General features: G+C 40.5%; 1 protein-coding gene across 5 annotated transcripts in view; it reads right to left on the minus strand.

Annotated features, from left to right (window-relative positions):
- Positions 1–883: 883 nt before the first annotated feature.
- Positions 884–16,600, minus strand: part of LOC117260009 (rho guanine nucleotide exchange factor TIAM1) — a 65,044-nt gene continuing 49,327 nt past the window's right edge. For 3 of the 5 annotated variants that reach the window (XM_033631857.2, XM_078166949.1, XM_078166950.1), the window contains exons 16-27: positions 12,147–12,332; positions 10,349–10,417; positions 9,861–9,986; positions 9,640–9,748; positions 8,405–8,584; positions 8,165–8,283; positions 7,960–8,068; positions 3,984–4,042; positions 3,661–3,766; positions 3,439–3,526; positions 3,140–3,312; positions 884–2,625 (exon numbers count right to left, since the gene is read on the minus strand). In XM_033631857.2, the coding sequence (XP_033487748.2) occupies positions 2,075–2,625; positions 3,140–3,312; positions 3,439–3,526; positions 3,661–3,766; positions 3,984–4,042; positions 7,960–8,068; positions 8,165–8,283; positions 8,405–8,584; positions 9,640–9,748; positions 9,861–9,986; positions 10,349–10,417; positions 12,147–12,332 (1,875 nt within the window). In that variant the 3' untranslated portion in view covers positions 884–2,074. Of the gene's footprint in view, positions 2,626–3,139; positions 3,313–3,438; positions 3,527–3,660; positions 3,767–3,983; positions 4,043–7,959; positions 8,069–8,164; positions 8,284–8,404; positions 8,585–9,639; positions 9,749–9,860; positions 9,987–10,348; positions 10,418–12,146; positions 12,333–15,009; positions 15,457–16,600 lie in introns of those variants that run through there. The other 2 variants (XM_078166952.1, XM_078166951.1) reach the window with 2 other exon arrangements.

The raw sequence follows: 16,600 nt of genomic DNA on the forward strand, positions 1-16,600 counted from the left end.
AGTATACACACCACACCTCTAGTGGGTCCTAACTGATCACTGAGAGGGATTAATTCTGTATGAGTCTATACATTGTTTTTTAAGAAATTCCTTCATAGTAAATCTTTAACTTAAGACTGAAAGATCTGAAAAAACAAAAACATATGTACTGTCTCATAACTTGTACTTGTCCCTTAAACAATCTTAACTAGGAGAGTGCATGTGATGAGATGTTTTATTATTATTTTCTTGGTCCTTATATACGTACCTGTCATTAACACTGTAAGTGCACGAGTCTTTTTTGTTGTTTAAAATTGGTGCTGAGCCCTGTTGGTATCACCTGTGGGAACATAGTATCTCACATTACCAATCAATTGCTCAATTGTCCAGTTTTTATGTGATTATTGGACATCATGAATTTTGACACCATGTCCCACCCTGTTTCTTATTTTGTAATTCTGCTCAATGCATTCACTTTAATATTCTTTTCAGTTCATTAACATTTCTTAGAGGACTGGTCTGAACTGAAAACTACGCACTGTCTACACATTCCTTTAACCTTTCTGTCATAATAGGGGTTTTAGCTCCTTCACCATCATTCAGGCACCTAATCAGCCGTGACTTGCAAACACTCAAAGTAGCTCTTTACGTCCTCTAAAAGGTTCAGTTTTCATTTCTTCCCTTTTGTTCTGGAATTGAACTTTCTGGGTTGCTTTCAGGCAGGAAAACATTGATTAGCTGCTTAGTTCCTTCTTTCTCAGGCATGTCTGAACACATTGAGCATTTATGCATTTTTCCTCACATCACAAAATTGTTTTGCAGGAATGATGTCTGCAGAGCTGCAGGGAATGAGTTAGGCTGCTGAGTAAAACTACACAAACAATAAATCACAACAGAGGGGTACTTTGAATTATAAGTAGGAAACAACTGTATTTATTATGATATCAATACATTTTTCTATATACACACAGTAATAAAAATGCAGTCTTAGTAGCACAATGAGTTGTTTACAAGTATGACTTCTTTCACTGTTCAGGCATACTGCAAGTCTTTCCCCTTGATTGCTTGAGCAAATTTGGACTTTCTTTGTGAAAAAAAAAAAAAGATTACTCATGTTTTTGCTAACAAATAAATTTACACATGAATAAATAAAAAACATTGCTTTGTGATCCATTACCAGTAAACAATCTTTTTGAACAAACAAGACCTTTTAAAATAGCCATTGTGCAAATTCTAAACAATTAGTGTGCATGCTAAGTATTAGGAATGAAATGTAACATTGAGCGTTCTTTAAATGGCAATACTGAAGAGCAAAAAGGAAAAATACAAGATAATGGTTTCACAGTACAACAAAAATATGAAACAGCAAATTCAAGTAAAACAGGATTATGTTAAGTTAAAACTAATTTAAAAAACCCCTAGCCTCTGTGACGTAGGGGCTGTTACATAATTCCACTATTAGATGTAACGAGAAAAAAACAAAATATTTTCCAGGCTAAAAAGATAGCTTTAAGTCTGTAAAACAAGAGATCAAAATCATATATTATACATAACAAGGAAAACTGTTCCCAAAACATGTCAGTGTATATTCATGTGAAAATGTACAAGTACAGTAAACTATGCAAGACAAGCCTGTCCTTTGCAATTATTCTATTTATTTAAGGACAAATAATATACAGCCCTTAACTATGATAATATCTCTGAGTCACACAGACAAACAAATATCAATGTTCTCACAATACCCAAATTTGGCAACAGCAGGCAGGACTATAGAATGCTGCCCAAATGTGCAAACCATGCCAATCAAAGCCACTGGTTAGATTCCATGATTGTACCATTAGTTCATCTCTCAAAGCCTACACTTAACTTCTATGTAACAGCATTTGATTTGGGATAAAGCTCCCACATTATGGATTCCTGTATTGCTCCACTGATGACCTTACCTGTACAATAAGCATTTAGCAAAAGTAAGGTAAGGAAGGATATATCTTTTACTAGCTGTGCGATATACATCAATGCCCATGCATTGTTTGTGAAGACGATGACTGATCATTATGGAGCCCATGTAAGGCTGTCTCCCTAACCTCTTCAGCTTTTATGTCTCATAGTCTGGGGATGAACCTGATTGCTGCCTTCTTACCCAAATCTCATCTTTCTCCGTTGGCTTTTGGTCCTCCGCATTGTCATCGATCACAGCGCTCTGCTTCTCTGTGTCAGACAGATTCACATCATCAGGTGTCCCACTGGCCTTTGGGGACTTAAGGCTCTTGTTCTCCTCGGATTCCTTACTCTCCAAGGACAAAGCCATGACTGGGGCCTCCAGATCGGCCTCAGTGGATGACACTCTGGTTGTTTGGCAGAACTCGTCATCTTCATCACTAAGGATGTCTGTCTCCTTCACTTCATCCTGGTCCTCATATTCTTCTAGGTCGAACTGCTCTTCCACCCAGCGGTCTGTGTCACCCGCTAACTCCGTTTGCTGTAGCCGATCTGGTTTATTGTCCTGTGGCTGCAGCCGATTTGCATCGGGCTCCTGTGGTGAAGTGAGGTCCTGTTCGGCCTCGCCATCAAAAACAATGTCAGTGTCTATGGTGAAACGGTTGCGCACCAACTTCCTCCTGCCTAAAGTCCTGGTTGGTGCAGATACTGCAGAAAAACAGGAGATCAAGAGCATCTTAATCACTGCTAGTATGTAACACTTTCAGGACATTACTTTGATTTTGGTAACATAACATCAGTAGTAATCATTTTAATTTTGAGGATTAAAATAATAGATTAATATACTATTGATTAAGCAACAATGAGCAATACTGGTGTACAGCACAGTAAACAGGTAATAATAAATGTTGTCCAGTCTTGACAGGGATTTATTACAATACCTGCTTACACTGAAAGTAGTATTCTCCTAAGATAAGGTGGTCTGCAATGTTACCTTTTCCAAAAAATTATTGTAATTTTGTATTGTAATTTTGCTTCAATGCAGGTATCGTCCTGCATTAATTAAATGTATAAATCTGGTGGAAACATGAAATGAAAAGCTCAGACTCAACTTTTTTTGTTGACACTACACCAAAACACCCAATCTGTGTCAAGTAAGAACGAATTTAGAATTGGGACACTTGGAGCTTAAAGGTGAACACAGCCACAGACTGGCATTTACCTGCTCTATTTATGGCAGGACGAGCTCCCTTCAGGGCACAGAGGCGCTTTCCACCAAAGGGCACATACTGCTGGTTGAGGGGTAAACTCTCCGTTTTTAGGAGCTGCCGGCGGTGCTTTTCCCTCAAGATGGAATGGACTGTCTTCAGAAAGTCTTTCCTACTCTCTGGAGAGCTGAGGGAGACAGAAAGGCACATTATCAGTTTGTCACTCTGTAGATAGCAGCAGACAGGACTGTATCAGTGGCACACAAGCTTCAATCTCCTGGAGAATTCAGCCTCCATTAGAAGAGATCCTCACCTACAGCACAGCTGAAATGTCCTCTCTGGCCGTCCCTCTGATTCAGACTTTGTGTGGACAATCTCGCACACAGCCGAGCCTTCACCATCTGAGGAAGTAATCAACACTCAAATGTGATCTCATGTACAGAGCAATCTGGTGAGATTTAAGAAAAAAAAAATTCTGGATTCAGAAAAATATTTTTTTCAATTCAGCATTGTAAATTATTCATTAAGTTATTACCTGCATTGGCCAAGGTTCTCACTTGCAGGGCATCAGTTGGGATCATGTGATGATATCGGTAGGGGTCTTTGTCTTCTGAAGATACAGAGACTCTGTGGGAGCCACCCTACAATCATTCAAAGAAAAAAAAAGCTTTCCAATGAAACTGTCCCTGAGAAAGGAGCTCCATCTAGTTTTGATCAGCTCTTAGGCTTATTTTACAAGTGACCCACTGTGCTGATTCTGAAAGTGGCACAAGGGTGCCGAATTTGCTATATTTTATTTGTTATATTTTAAATGGGCTTTGGTGTTGCTGATGGATTATTGCTTGTGTGAAAATGTACCATTTTCTTTTTCTGCTTGGATCCGTCCTTGCACACAAAGACCACTGCCGTTTTGAACACTGAAAAGCAATGGGGGGAAAAAACACATCAGTTGTCACTCAAAGGTTCAGATGACAAACCAAACCAACATCAACGCAGGCTGACCATTTCTTTTATACACCACAAACACAGACAATGGCCAACTAGCATGTACGTTCTGCCCCTGTATGAGAGGAAATAACTATCCATACAAGCAGGTGGTGGTAGTCTGTATTCATTACTAAAAAAGGGAAACCGGAAGACTGACAGGACGAATTAGACATTAGTCAGTTAGCACATTACTGCAACTACAATAATTTGGTAAAATGGGAGATTTGACTATTCTTTCAACATTGGGTTGCGTTGTTAAAGGAAACTTCAGAAGATAAAAAACAGTGTTAAGATCTCAATGAAGAAATGACAATTGAAGAATGGAAAAACATTTGTCTACAATCTTAAATTCAAACTATAAAGACTACCCAGCAAGCAATAGTCGTGATTTAAACGTATTGGCTATATTTAGCTCCGATTTAGTCTAGCTACATGTAACCCAAATCTAGCCGATTTAATTTTGAAATTGATTAAATGTAATTTTCGCCATTGCAGATGGCGTGCGGTATGATATTCAATCACGTATGGAGAGTCAACAGTAATTAAAATATGTTTATCTCCATTTTTTGGACATGGTCTCTACATAGCCGTATAATTGATGACGTCTACACTTTGGCTATGGTTAGACGTCTACCAAATTTTCACTGACAGCCCAAATTCAGCCGTGATTTAGCCTAGACGTCAGGTCTTCATGTAGACGGCTATTAGACGTTTTTTAAACCAAAAAATGCTTGCTGGGTAGGTTCAAATTGCTTCGGTACAGTTGGATGAGACTTAGTAGTATCCCAGTTTTACTTCATCACAACCCTAATACACTTGATCTATGTATACATGAGGTCAGCTTGTGTGTGGCTTTTACAGTATCTCACATACAGTACAGGCCAAAAGTTTGGACACACCTTCTCATTCAATGCGTTTTCTTTATTTTCATGACTATTTACATTGTAGATTCTCACTGAAGGCATCAAAACTATGAATGAACACATGTGGAGTTATGTACTTAACAAAAAAAGGTGAAATAACTGAAAACATGTTTTATATTCTAGTTTCTTCAAAATAGCCACCCTTTGCTCTGATTACTGCTTTGCACACTCTTGGCATTCTCTCCATGAGCTTCAAGAGGTAGTCACCTGAAATGGTTTCCACTTCACAGGTGTGCCTTATCAGGATTAATTAGTGGAATTTCTTGCTTTATCAATGGGGTTGGGACCATCAGTTGTGTTGTGCAGAAGTCAGGTTAATACACAGCCGACAGCCCTATTGGACAACTGTTAAAATTCATATTATGGCAAGAACCAATCAGCTAACTAAAGAAAAACGAGTGGCCATCATTACTTTAAGAAATGAAGGTCAGTCAGTCTGGAAAATTGCAAAACCTTTAAATGTGTCCCCAAGTGGAGTCGCAAAAACCATTAAGCGCTACAACGAAACTGGCACACATGAGGACCGACCCAGGAAAGGAAGACCAAGAGTCACCTCTGCTTCTGAGGATAAGTTCATCCGAGTCACCAGCCTCAGAAATCGCAAGTTAACAGCAGCTCAGATCAGAGACTAGATGAATGCCACACAGAGTTCTAGCAGCAGACCCATCTCTAGAACAACTGTTAAGAGGAGACTGCGCGAATCAGGCCTTCATGGTCAAATAGCTGCTAGGAAACCACTGCTAAGGAGAGGCAACAAGCAGAAGAGATTTGTTTGGGCCAAGAAACACAAGGAATGGACATTAGACCAGTGGAAATCCGTGCTTTGGTCTGATGAGTCCAAATTTGAGATCTTTGGTTCCAACCGCCGTGTCTTTGTGAGACGCAGAAAAGGTGAACGGATGGATTCCACATGCCTGGTTCCCTCTGTGAAGCATGGAGGAGGAGGTGTGATGGTGTGGGGGTGTTTTGCTGGTGACACTGTTGGGGATTTATTCAAAATTGAAGGCCCACTGAACCAGCATGGCTACCACAGCATCCTGCAGCGACATGCCATCCCATCCGGTTTGCGTTTAGTTGGACGATCATTTATTTTTCAACAGGACAATGACCCCAAACACACCTCCAGGCTGTGTAAGGGCTATTTGACCAAGAAGGAGAGTGATGGAGTGCTGCGGCAGATGACCTGGCCTCCACAGTCACCGGACCTGAACCCAATCCAGATGGTTTGGGGTGAGCTGGACCGCAGAGTGAAGGCAAAGGGGCCAACAAGTGCTAAACACCTCTGGGAACTCCTTCAAGACTGTTGGAAAACCATTTCAGGTGACTACCTCTTGAAGCTCATGGAGAGAATGCCAAGAGTGTGCAAAGCAGTAATCAGAGCAAAGGGTGGCTATTTTGAAGAAACTAGAATATAAAACATGTTTTCAGTTATTTCACCTTTTTTTGTTAAGTACATAACTCCACATGTGTTCATTCATAGTTTTGATGCCTTCAGTGAGAATCTACAATGTAAATAGTCATGAAAACAAAGAAAACGCATTGAATGAGAAGGTGTGTCCAAACTTTTGGCCTGTACTGTAAGTGAGTACACCCCTCCCATTTTTGGAAATATTTTATTATATCTTGTCATGGGACAACACTATAGAAATGACACTTTGATGTAACTTAAAGTAGTCAGTGTACAGCTTGTATAGTAGTATAGATTTACCTTCCTCTGAAAATTACTCAAAACACAGCCATCAACATCTAAACAGCTGGCAACATAAGTGAGTACACCCCACAGTGAACATGTCCAAATTGTGCCTAAAGTGTCAATATTTTGTGTGCCAACCATTATTATCTAGCACTGCCTTAACCCTTTTGGCCATGGAATTCACCAGAGCTCACAGGTTGCTTCAGGAATCCTCTCCCACTCCTCCATGATGACATCATGGAGCAGATGGATGTGAAGACACCTTGCGCTCCTCCACCTTTAGCTTGACGATGCCCCACAGGTGCACAGGTGAGTTTAGGGCTGGATACATACTTGGCCAGTCCATCACCTTTACCTTCAGCTTCCTCAGCAAGGCGGTTGTCATCTACTAGGTGTGTTTGGGGTCATTATCATGTTGGAAAACTGCATTGCAGCTCAGTTTCTGAAGAGGGGCGATCATGCTCTGCTTGGAATTCATGTTTCCCTAAACGAACCGAGCTGCATGAGTGCTGCAAGGAATAGCACCCTTATTTCAAACATTTTTGTAGGCAATGTTCTCAGTATTGGAACATAAGCCTGTAATTCAATTCAATTTTTTTCACTCATTAACACACAGGTCCGAAAGACACACACATGCACAAACAGGACCTTTACATGCACAAAGTGGAGAGATGTCAGAGTGAGGGGGCTGCCTTGGTCAGGTGCCCCGAGCGGTTGGGGGGTTCAGTGCCTTGCTCAAGGGTACCTCAGCAGTGCCCAGGAGGTGAACTGGCAACTCTCCAGCCACCAGTCCACGCTCCATATTTGGTCTGGACAGGGACTCGAACAGGCGACCCTCCGGTTCCCAACCCAAGTCCCTATGGACTTAGCTACTGTCGCCCAATATAATATTAATATTTCTAATGTTATGTTCAAAGTGACTGTGTACCTGGAGATATCTACAAAAATCTGATTTTTCACGACAATATCCTTTCTGCGTTCCTCACTTCTGTTTGAATTATTGTGCATTGAGTTGATCGGCCTATCAGAGTGATGTCACTCACTGACGGGCTCTGCCATGTCTGACCCAGATTCAACATGTTGAATCAGCAGTTGAACAGCAGGGACAAACCCAAAGAACTAGGGCGATAAATGCTCACCCGTGGCCAAACCGCCATTCATCTGCTTGGTGTGTCACGGCCCTTAGACCTACCCAGTATATAATCATGGAGGAAACTCATCCCTAACATACCAAATGTAGCCATCTGGGGCTCTTTCTTCCATTTTCCTAAAGAGGCAGGGGGATTGATCCAGGTCACAGTGGTGTGTAGTAGCAGGTCACCCATGGACAGATCGGCCACCTGACAACAGCAAAAAAACAACCAAAAAAACCCCAGTCACTCCACATGTACTTTTTAGATGATAAAACAGAGCCAAGCCACTGTTTACCCATCTACCTCTTTCTTTTCACCGCTCTGCTCAGTGATGACCAGGTCAAACACTGCTCCATACTCCTCGTGGATCTTCTGCATCTCATTTATGTGGCTAGCGACTTTGTTCATGGCTTTCATGGCAACTGTAAACAAACAGATATTAAAATGTTTAGCGTTGATCTGTTGTGACTGTATGCATTCACTGATGTTCTCCCCTGTCAAAATTAATTCATCTTCTCAGTCAGCCTTGTTACTAGGTCTTACCATCCAGGTGGTAATGTTCCTCACTGTCTGGGTCTGTGAGCGAGTAAAGCTCCTTCAGCAGAAGGGGATACTTCAGTACCCTCTGGATGGGTTTGATCAGGTAGGACTCCAGGGTGGAAGAATGCTGCTGCTTTGGGTTGCGCTCATCCAGGAAGGCCTTGAAATCATGATCTGTTTTGGCTGTAATGACAAATAAATAAGACTTACTGCAACATGTCAGGACAGCTTATCCATTTTTTTGTCCGTTCCACAATTTATTGGTGTTAGCATACACAGATAATTTTACTCTTCAGTGGTTAACTTAGATACTTTGGCTTATGGTCTGTAATTCCCGATACAATAATAATGTTTTTACTGTTTGTTGAAAATGGATTAAGTTGTTTGGCTAAAGTTGGCAGATATTACCCAGGTTACTGTGTTATAAACAGGTTGATCTTGTGCATACTCAGACCCAGTTAGTCCTTATACTTTGCCGTGCTTTAGAAGCATCCTACAGCCAGGTCAAAATGATGAAAATGTTTCATGCTTTTCAGAAGAATGAAAAGCATGAAAGCATGTAAAGGATGTTGTGATTACAACAATTAACACAAATTCAGCCAACACCTTTGAATTCTGCACAATTTGCAATTTTGTTGAATCATTGCACTTTTTACCATTTAAAACTTGTAAAATCTTGCTCAGTCTCTCTCCTCTCAAAACACGTCAACATGCATCACATTTATTTTAGAAAAGATGCCAGGAAATTAAGCATTTCAAGCCACAACAATCCCAACAACAGCCTTTGAAATCCTCGAGGGACTGGCTTTTGGTAGACAAGTCATTTTATCTTAAAGCAGGCAAGCACAAGTGGGTAGGAATAATGTATTAACTACCTTAAAAACCGCTTTATCCAAATAACACTTTACCAAACTCAGTATGACCAGTAACTGTTTAATCTTTAAATGCAAATGTAGCAAACAAACCTATCCAGTCAAGTGTTAAAGGGAGTGGATGTACTAGCTTGAGAACAGACTGCTCAGCACTGCTCATTATATATCACACGATGTTGCAGGGCTTTTTAGCCCAGGGAGCCACCAGCCTGAAAGTATGCAGAGGTCAAATGGACAACTGTCTGGCTGACAACTCTGCAGAGCAGATTTATGGAGCCTTGCAGGATATGGCAGATGGTTGATGGATAAATACATCCTCTCCTTTGAGCCCAGATGGAATGTCGACCCAAGAGCACATTTACTCACCCTTTACGAGGACCTTAGGGACTTTGGTGTGACTGGCGCAGAAAGCACTGTAGATTTTAAAACGGTCTGCATAGTACAGGAAAGAGCCTCCCAGGGAGAAGAGTATTTTCTGTTAAAAAAGGAAGAGAAGTGACCTAACCAGTAGCTACAACAGACTTTATGTTTAAAATGCTTTTTGATGGTCAAATCTTTTTTGTCCATGTTTCCGAAAGAGGGTATACCTTAAATTGATCCACCCTCTCCAATTTTTCTAGATCTGGAACCAGTCTGGTCCCATCTTCCAGGGTCTTGAGAAACTCAACCTGGAACTCCACCATTTCCGGCAAGTTCCCGAACAGTACATCCAGCTGGAGGAAAAGGGGATTAGAGCAAAGTCAAAATACATGCTCCTCATTTTACAGTGTGTGTTCTTTAGAATTTTTCAATATCTGATGCATCCATTGTTAGTCCCCTGCTACAGCTAGAGCATTGAAACACCCAAAATATAAAAACAACCAAATAAAATTTATTATTTCAAGTGCATGTGAAACATCTCTTTACTTTGCAAACCTCCCCCTCTCTCCCTCTCTCATCATCCACCCCTCTTGTCCTCGAACACAGCTACTCTTCACATGATTATGCAACCCACTTTTCTTGGAACATTTAAACAGAGTTGGCATTTTAAAAAGCCATCTACCCTTCAAAGGCTCGTGGGGAACATTTGACATACCTCATCCTGTGTGAGGAACGTCTCTTTCTGCAGTGGGGTTAAATATCTTCCGATGAGGCAGTTGAGATCCTGCAAGACGAGAGTGAATTATGTTTGTTTTGGGGTTGCCAAAGTCATTACATGAAAAACAGACAAGAAAAACACAAAGCTTTACGTAAGGCTAAATATTCCTCACAACAAAACAGTGATTAAGTTGCAGGGATAGTCTGCAAGTCTCTTTAAGAACAATCACAAAGAGGCTGGCGGATGCCACTCTGCATGCACTTAAGCAAGGGAAAAGAACTTTATGGAAACCCAATTAAATTAATGGCTATAGCTACAGTTACTTCGGCTGAACTGTAGAAAGCATATGAGATCAATTTGTAGGTCTGCCAAAAAGTAGGAAAATAGATAGTGTATAATTTCTCAGGAGAATGATGGCAGGCCTAAAAAACATTGCACTTTCATTTACATATTTCTGTCTTATTTCTGATCTAATAACTCAAGCAACCTCCTTTTACCATTCTAATTAATTCTTTAGAAAAGAGTGGCCTAAAATATGTCCATCTTAATAAGACACATTATTTCTTAGGAGATAAAATGTCTACATGGAAGAGACAAAACAATATGAACATGTTTAATTCTGTAATATCTGTAATATGTAGGATTTTTCTAACAATCTATAGACTCATACAAAAGTAATGTCTCTCAATCATCACCACTAGAAGTGTGTGGCAGTGTGACCCTGCCCTTTGCCTGTATTTTCTTATTTCCTTCATATTTTGCCATGTTCAGGATGTTCCTAGGCATAGCGTGCAGATGAGGTTGGGGCTTTATAAAAACATAGCTACAGGGTGCCAGACTGTAAGCAGCACACATCAAAGATGAAGGTATGAAAATTATAGACAGCGCAGAAAAATCACAAACATAGCGAGGCGAAACCCCAAGCAGACAATGCTGGGGCTGACTTTCACTTTTGCATGCAATGCTATTAACAACAGTAGCCCACAATTCCTGCATAGTATATCTTTAATGACATGAACATTATGAATGCCTGCTAATCAACATGTGGATATGAGTTGTAATGGCAACATGAGGTTCTAAGCCAGAATTGGTCTGTGAAGAGTGCTCTTGAAAATCACACTAAACATACACTGCATCAGCAACAGCTGAAACTACCTAACAAGGATATAATAGGTATAAAGCCCACAGTATGTCATTAATTAACAATTTTATACAGCCAACTTTGCAGCATTGATTTACCAATATTTATTTCAAAGCCCCTCTTCATTTAATCTTAGTCCTTTATTTTGTCTACCCCTATATTACATTAGCATTTTAACTACGAAGTTCTACTACTTTATACAGCACACACATCTCTTTGTTTCTGGGTAATTAGAACAAATTGCCCAAGTCCACCAAAATTTTAACTATGCCCTTTGAAGGTTGTACAATACATCATATATCATGCGAATGTAATTTCTATATTAAGTATATATGTGACCCCCGTAATGAGGTATAACCTTTTAGATAGCCATGACATTATCCCATTTTATACCCTCTCTAACCCAGTTATTCCACCATGCTGCATTTATACCAGGCAGAAAAAGATTAGGCAATATCCAGGCAAGGGCACAGCTGTGTCCCCCTCATATCTCCTGGGGACACAGAGATAAATATGGATTGGTCATGTGGAATAGGTAATGTGTAGGTGTAACACAACCCGAGGCAGACAGAAACACAGATCAATGGACAGGAGGAGCGCACACACACTCACAAAGACCATCTGCCCCTTACAAGTAAGATGAGTGATACTTACTTTGACATAGGTGCGTTCAGTCTCCACCAGTTCACAGATGACTTTGCGGAGCTTGTCGGCATCGGAGAGCTGTCGAAGAGTTGCAGGAGGTGGGAAGGGCGAGTCCGGGCTAGGTGAAGAGGACACACACTCCATGGGATTCATGTCATGGAGACTGCGGCAGAAAGCTGCAACCTGCTCTGTACTCTGTATAAAAAATGGAAGGACAGAAAAGCATTGAGGAAAAATGTGATGCAAGTTATGTAAATCCAACCTGAGGAAGGAAAAAGGAAATATCCAAATATCGCTCAATCAGTACAGAAGCGTCTCAAAAATTAAATTGAAGGTGTCACTTTCCACCTACGGATGTGCACAGACTCATGACTGTGCAGAGAGTGAGCCTGGAAAGAGGCAGAGAGGAAGCTCTAAAAAAAAAAAAAAAAAATCATTTGTACTAATTTGGTCTATTTTCAGTCTGTCATAACAATGACTCTCCGCCTCCCTCTCTTTCACTCACATCCTTCTTTTCCCTGGTGTTTTCCTCCTACTGACGAATCAGTGGTGTAATGATTCATCTCTTCCACAGAATCAAAATATACACACACACAACGGTGTCTGTCCACATACAGTATGGGTTGCCGTGGAGACCGGTCCTGATGTGAATTAGACTATCATTTTGGACTAAAATAGACCCCACTCAGCAACAGCCCACATGGCTTAACTAACACACTTACTTTGTTCGCAACAGGCTACAGCATCACCAGTCAAAACAACAAAATGGCATTTTGGCTTTTTACATAAATACAAACAGAAAGCATGAAAGAGAATTCTATTCATATCCAACAAAATCACATTCAATTTTATGAGAAAGAATTTAATAGATCAAAGACTTTTCATTTAACAGAGATGATACATTAGGTTTAATTGTGGAACTTGCAGAGAGCAAACAAATATGGCCAAATAATGGGAACCTCTAGCAGGTATTGACACTTGAATGTGTAACAGAGAGCTGAGGTCTCTGGTTGGGAATATAAGGCTTTTTTTTTTATAGGCCAGACAAAAGCAATTTATCCTGTCACACCTACAGGCTCCTCTGGGAGATAATAATATAACAGCCTGCAACAGCTGCAGAATATGGAACGTTATCTTTCTCAGATAAAAACAGTCTTAATTAAGATCTGAGCTTACCAGTCCTTTGTTTTTCATGTTAGACACTACTATGCATAAAAAACACCTATAGAAAACTGCATTGCTTATTTAACTGAAATCCAAAAATATTTTAACAAAGACTTACAACAATGACCTACTACTAGGTAGAAACAGCCATTCACTAAAATATGATGAAAAAAAAAGACATAAAAAGAAAGTACATGCAGAACAAAGGAAGACCAATGTTGTCTTGAAAGTCCCGTTGCTTCTAATCCAGCTTTGCAAATGACAATGATTATCATTGTTATCTAATCAGACAGACACATCTATATGTGATGAACGACAGCGGTTTGTCCCTCTTGACAATGTTCCCAAAATAACCAGACAGCTCCCAGATCAACAGATGAACTAGGAAGTGTTTTCATGTCTGTAAATGTAATGTCAAGTAATGCAATTTACACCAGTGCACGGGTGCCATTTTAGCAAAATTTGTAGTGAGAGCCGCTACAATAGGCACTGTGTCAACTGCTCAAGTTTTTGCTGATTAAAAAAAGGTAGATCAAACACAGAATGTGCATGTAAGTAAGCTCCATTATTTATAAAACCATTCAAATGTATAGAGTGGTTTTAAAAAATTCAGTTGGCTGCCCAACAAACATTCCTTCATTAATAAATTTACTGCTGATAATGAGCAGGATCCAGTGCATTTTTACACAAAAGAAGTCTACATGAGAGATCCTGTCAAAGCAGATCGAGATCTGCTTCATAAGCATCCATAAACACATCAGAAGACCTGACATTTGCTTTCAGTAAAACACGTCTGTGTTCATTCCTGCAGCATTTTACTGATGTGATGAGAAACTGATTTCAGGCCAAATGGACGTTCACCTGCACTATGATTGCAAATCCGTTAGAGACAAAGACTCTCAACAGCAGCACACAAATTTGCAACTTAAAAAAGAAATGTAATGCCAAGAAAAAAGGAGGAAAATTCTGTAAATAATTCTGATTCTTTCCTGCCCAATTAGTCAACTGAGCTCAACCAGTTTTACTGAGCCTGATAAGACAGCCACAATCCAGTCATCATCTTCACAATCACCATCTAGACTAATTAACACCATGGCAGCTTTGGGTGCATGAACACTCATGACACAGCAGAGTGAAGAGAAAGAACAGAGGAGGGGGGATCAAAGCCTCCAATATCACATGAAAAGAACAATATGTAGATAAGAGAGGCTGTCGTGGGTAAAACTGAGATGCCAGGGACTAGCATGTCCCCTAGCGAATGAAATATAGATTAAAAACTGCTTCAAAGCATGAAAGCACTGATGATGAAGTCGGGAGAAGATTGCACGTCTGCACTCTGAAACTATGATAAGCCAAAGATCACAGCTCGAGGTGCCAAAGAGAGAAAAGTCTGCAACAGTCAGGGTAGTATGTCACGTTAAGTCCAAGTCATCTGTGGCCAGACCTGTAGAGACTCCACTCCTACATGCAGCATTTCATTTTGGCATCCTGTAGAGCACTTCAGTGATTATGGGGCAGTTCTGCGACACACAACAGTGACTCACAGCTTCCTCTCTGTCTGTAGCAGCCAAGAGGAAGTGAGAAACAAATGCTGAAAAGGAAAGGTGTTTTACTCTCACTGGAATAAGACAACAGCAGCTCACCGACTATCACAGCACTAGCAAGTGCTAGCCAGTTAAAGAAAAGGAATACAACGAAGGAGTCTCACCAGATGAAGCATGTCATAGACGGAGTCTGAGGAGCGCTTGCTGTGTTTGTTCCACTTCAGGACGGACATAGCCCAGTGCAGGTGGACAGTCAGCGCCACTTAAAGTACCAAAGAGAAAGCGACACCAGGCTTTGGGAAAAGTCAAGTATATACTGCGCCTCTCCAACACATTTCTCAGTCCTTTTGTCTTTCCTCCGTTAAAAAAAAAAAAAAAAAGGAGAAGGTGCTGTGGTGCTTGTAATGAAGGATGAGTGAAGCTGCTCAGCCTCCTCCTCTCCGCCCACCAACGCTCACAGCCTTCCAACTCCCCTTCTCTTCACCCTCAGAGTCTGCTGTAGTTCTGTCACTGATATTCTTCTCTGCTATTTTCTCTCCCTCCCTCTCTCTTCTCTAAACTCAGGCACACAGTGTGACTGTGAAGATCTGGCCAACTCCGGCAGGATTGTAAATGAGTCTTGATAATCCTCCAGACCAGGGAGAAAGAAAGGGAGCTGGAGGGAACGAGTCTCCTCCTTAAGGTTGTGGTGGAGCAGGATTGGCTGGGTGAGCCACACCGCAGTAGAATATAAATGCAGAATTTCAGGAATAGGGAGAGTGATGAGGAGAGGAGGGTTGCAGAGGAGGGTGAATGCAGGAACAACTGGCTTGAGAGGTTTTGCAGGGAAAGTAAAGAAGAGTGGGACATGTTTGGGCGTTTACAAAATGTGTTTTGATGATAAGTAATAAATCAAATGAGGTATGGCTTCCACAAGCCAAGAAACAAGTCCTTGTTCAGATCAGAAAAGGGAAGAAACAAGGAAAATACACCAGCAGATATCACATATTTAGAAGTCCATCACTGAGTGGATTCCAAGACTTATGTAACCATTGAGGAGTCGCATGACATGTCTGGTGTTTCTTCTTTTTCTCAGTTATTTTCCACTATTCCCAGAATGCCTTCCAACAACACCCCAACAAAGGGCGCAAATTTGTACATCCACAGAGGGACAATGGTAGCACATAGCAAAGTCTGAGTCCTTGCTCTGAATATCTAACATTAACCAATATGACCATCTAAATACAGCCCAGAACAAGTAAAGGGGCCAGAAATAGAGGAATGGAGGCTATATTGCATATAGTGTTTTTTTTGTATAATAGATCTTTTACAGGTCTCCCTTGTAAAGGTTTTTTATATCTCAGTGGGACTTCCTGGAAAAAAAATAACAATACGAAGAAGTCTGTATCAGATCCAAAGCACAATACAAAAAGAAAAACAATTCTGCAGGGGTTAGATTCGACTTTCGATTACTTACTTTGAAGGTAATCGATTTCTGGAAAAGATCCCTTTATAGCCACTGTAGTCTTAAAAGAAATACACTCCCTCGTTTGTGACTATAGAAACATTTGTTGCAACAAGAAGTTTAAGGCTCAAATGGTTATGAACAGCCAAAAAGCAGATCAATTCGCAAATAATTAGTATGTTTTTGTTCCATTATTAGTCAACTTGTGGTGTAATGCCAGGCATCATTATAGTATTTCAGATACAAAGACATCAATCTTAACTCATTTTGTGCAGCACCTTACACTGATTCATAAAATACTTTCAACACTA

The sequence above is a fragment of the Epinephelus lanceolatus genome, chromosome 4 (genome assembly GCF_041903045.1).
Source record: "Epinephelus lanceolatus isolate andai-2023 chromosome 4, ASM4190304v1, whole genome shotgun sequence".
Lineage (NCBI taxonomy): Eukaryota > Metazoa > Chordata > Actinopteri > Perciformes > Serranidae > Epinephelus > Epinephelus lanceolatus.